Source organism: Vigna radiata, chromosome 10, assembly GCF_000741045.1.
Source record: "Vigna radiata var. radiata cultivar VC1973A chromosome 10, Vradiata_ver6, whole genome shotgun sequence".
NCBI classification, from domain to species: Eukaryota; Viridiplantae; Streptophyta; class Magnoliopsida; order Fabales; family Fabaceae; genus Vigna; species Vigna radiata.
Window position 1 is genome coordinate 3,064,568 of NC_028360.1, and position 2,598 is coordinate 3,067,165.

The 2,598-nt window shown below is 34.6% G+C and overlaps 1 protein-coding gene across 1 annotated transcript; it reads left to right on the plus strand.

Annotated features, from left to right (window-relative positions):
• The first annotated feature begins 557 nt into the window (after nucleotides 1–557).
• Nucleotides 558–2,394, plus strand: LOC106775201 (thylakoid lumenal 17.4 kDa protein, chloroplastic). The gene is made up of 4 exons (XM_014662283.2): nucleotides 558–721; nucleotides 857–993; nucleotides 1,351–1,597; nucleotides 2,001–2,394. Exons 1-4 carry the CDS (start codon nucleotides 619–621, stop codon nucleotides 2,222–2,224), a joined length of 711 nt encoding a protein of 236 aa, XP_014517769.1. The 5' UTR covers nucleotides 558–618; the 3' UTR covers nucleotides 2,225–2,394.
• The last annotated feature ends 204 nt before the right edge of the window (nucleotides 2,395–2,598 follow it).

The following is a 2,598-nucleotide window of genomic DNA, read 5'->3' on the forward strand; positions in this document are numbered from 1 at the left end:
TCAAAATCAATAAATCCACCTCATTTTGCCTTAAAATGTCCACGTGGACAGTTAAATGCCATCTCATTTGGGTATTACACAACTGGACAGTTGGCCGTTAACGATTTAATCCACACTAAAAAAAAACTAAATTGAACACAAATTACAATCTTTAACACTATATTAAACATTTAAAAAACAGTAGAATCATTTCGAAAAAATTTAATTTAAATAGTATTAAGCCAAATATTTATAATTAATCTAAAATATGCGTCGTATGTTAAAATACTTCCTTGTCATAGATGTTAGTTAAAGTATAATATATATTAGAATTCATTATAAATTTTATTTTAACTAGTAGTTAATTAATTTAATATTTAGAAAGAAGGTCCAACAAATGTAGAGTTCAAAATACATATATTTTTTTAATTTTATCTCATTTAGTTAACGTGTACATGAACTATGAAACTATTTCTGATTAGTTTGAAAGTCATTATAAAATAAATGTTTCAAAAGAACAAGCAATGATGTAGAGCCACGTGTGATTCCACGTAACATATTTATCCGCGGATAAGCAATGGCGGAGAGGTGTGTGGAAGATTCAAAACTGAAGTGAAGAGTGAAGAAGAGACAAGAACAATGGCCAACGTTTCAATTCCACTCCCTCGAAACGGTTTCTGCATACCCACTTACACAACCAAACGCCCATCTTTCACCCTTCCATTCACTATTTCTTGCTCTGGTCTTACTCTTCCTCTCTTTTTTTGCTTACCCATTTTCTCAATGTCTTGTCTAAATACAGTTTTACCTCTTCATCTCCGCATGAATCTTAGATAACTAATTTTTTGTTGGTACAATGATTACCCCTGTTTTGTAGGAGTAGCTGAGTTAGATGGATCTCATCCGAATAAGGGAGCTTTCTTCAGTTTCAATGGAATGAAGGGTGTGGCCTGTGGTATTCTTGCAGCTTGTGCTGTTACTTCTGCTGCATTTCCCGTTACTGCTGCTACCCAGGTTCAAACTTTGTTTAAATTTCAACACTTACAGAAAATCTTTAATTTAATTCTACACATTGCATATAGGAATCTTATCTAATTTTTACTACTTATTTTTATCAATCCATAAAAAATGGTCATATCATTAATTGATTTCTAGGTTCTACAGGTTGCCTGATTTGGTTGTAATCATGTAAACTACATATGTAAACAGAAGTTGTTGCAATTGATGTGCTTTGAATTCCTAATTTGCCCAATGAGGAAATTTCATGGATGAGTTTTCCTTTGCTGATAGATTAGCTAACAAAAGTTAAAGGAGGCCCTTGTTTGAAAGGAGAGTGGTAAAACAGGATTTATTTGTATGTTTTCCATGCAGAGACTTCCCCCATTGTCGACTGAGCCCAATCGCTGTGAGCGTGCATTTATTGGCAACACAATTGGTCAGGCAAATGGTGTATACGATAAACCATTAGATCTCCGGCAATGTGATTTCACAAATGAGAAATCCAACCTCAAGGGGAAGTCCCTCTCTGCAGCACTCATGTCAGATGCTAAGTTTGATGGTGCTGATATGACAGAAGTTATAATGTCTAAGGCTTATGCTGCTGGTGCCAGCTTTAAAGGTAACATTTTTCACTTGTGCAAAATCAACCAAACGTTGGATTACTGTGTCACTTCGTCAGCCTTTAGGGACCGAATACAAGTTCTTCAATATATCTATATTTATCAAATGTATCTCCTCCTTTTGTCGTTGTTGTTGAGAGCAGTAATTTACTAAGCTTGAATGGCAGAACATATAAAACTACCTTCATTAATTTATCTTTCACAAAACTAGTTTAACTGGGCGATTAAGAGATGTTTCTGATAATTATCATTGTTCGAAGTGTTGTTTTCTGCCACAACTAGATGAACATGATGAGTCTATGGAGATTTTATAGAATAGTTCCAAATTATATGTCAACCTGCAAGTTGTGATTCACTCTATTTGGCACATAGACAAAGCAATGATCCAGGGATATTTTACAGGGGTGGACTTCTCAAATGCAGTGTTGGATCGTGTGAACTTCGAGAAAGCTGATCTTGAAGGAGCTGTATTTAAGAACACAGTATTGTCGGGCTCCACCTTTGACGAGGCTAAGCTGGACAAGGCAGTTTTTGAGGACACTATTATTGGTTATATTGATCTCCAGAAACTATGCACAAACAAGTCCATCAATGATGAAGGGAGAGCTGAACTAGGATGTCGATGAAAAGAACTATAGTATGCTGCTATGCCATGACGTGCCACAGCTATTTTGATGAAAATTTAATTCTTTGCTTTTCTTGAATGATGTTGCATAACTTTGTAGTATTCCTCGTGATTTTAACATATAAATCCAAGTATATTTAATCATTTTACATGTCTTTGTTTTTTGCAATATCCAGTTGATTCTAAACAACCTTGTTAACTTTTCAGTTTTCACCATGACTTAGATAGGGAAATCTATCAACTTTACTTTGTACCTTATATCAAATTGAAAAATCAATTTGGAAGCATGGCTTAGAAGCAAATGACTAATGTTGTTTAGAAAAACCAAACCGTCAGAAGTATCTGGTGTAGTGGTATCATAGTACTTTCCAACAA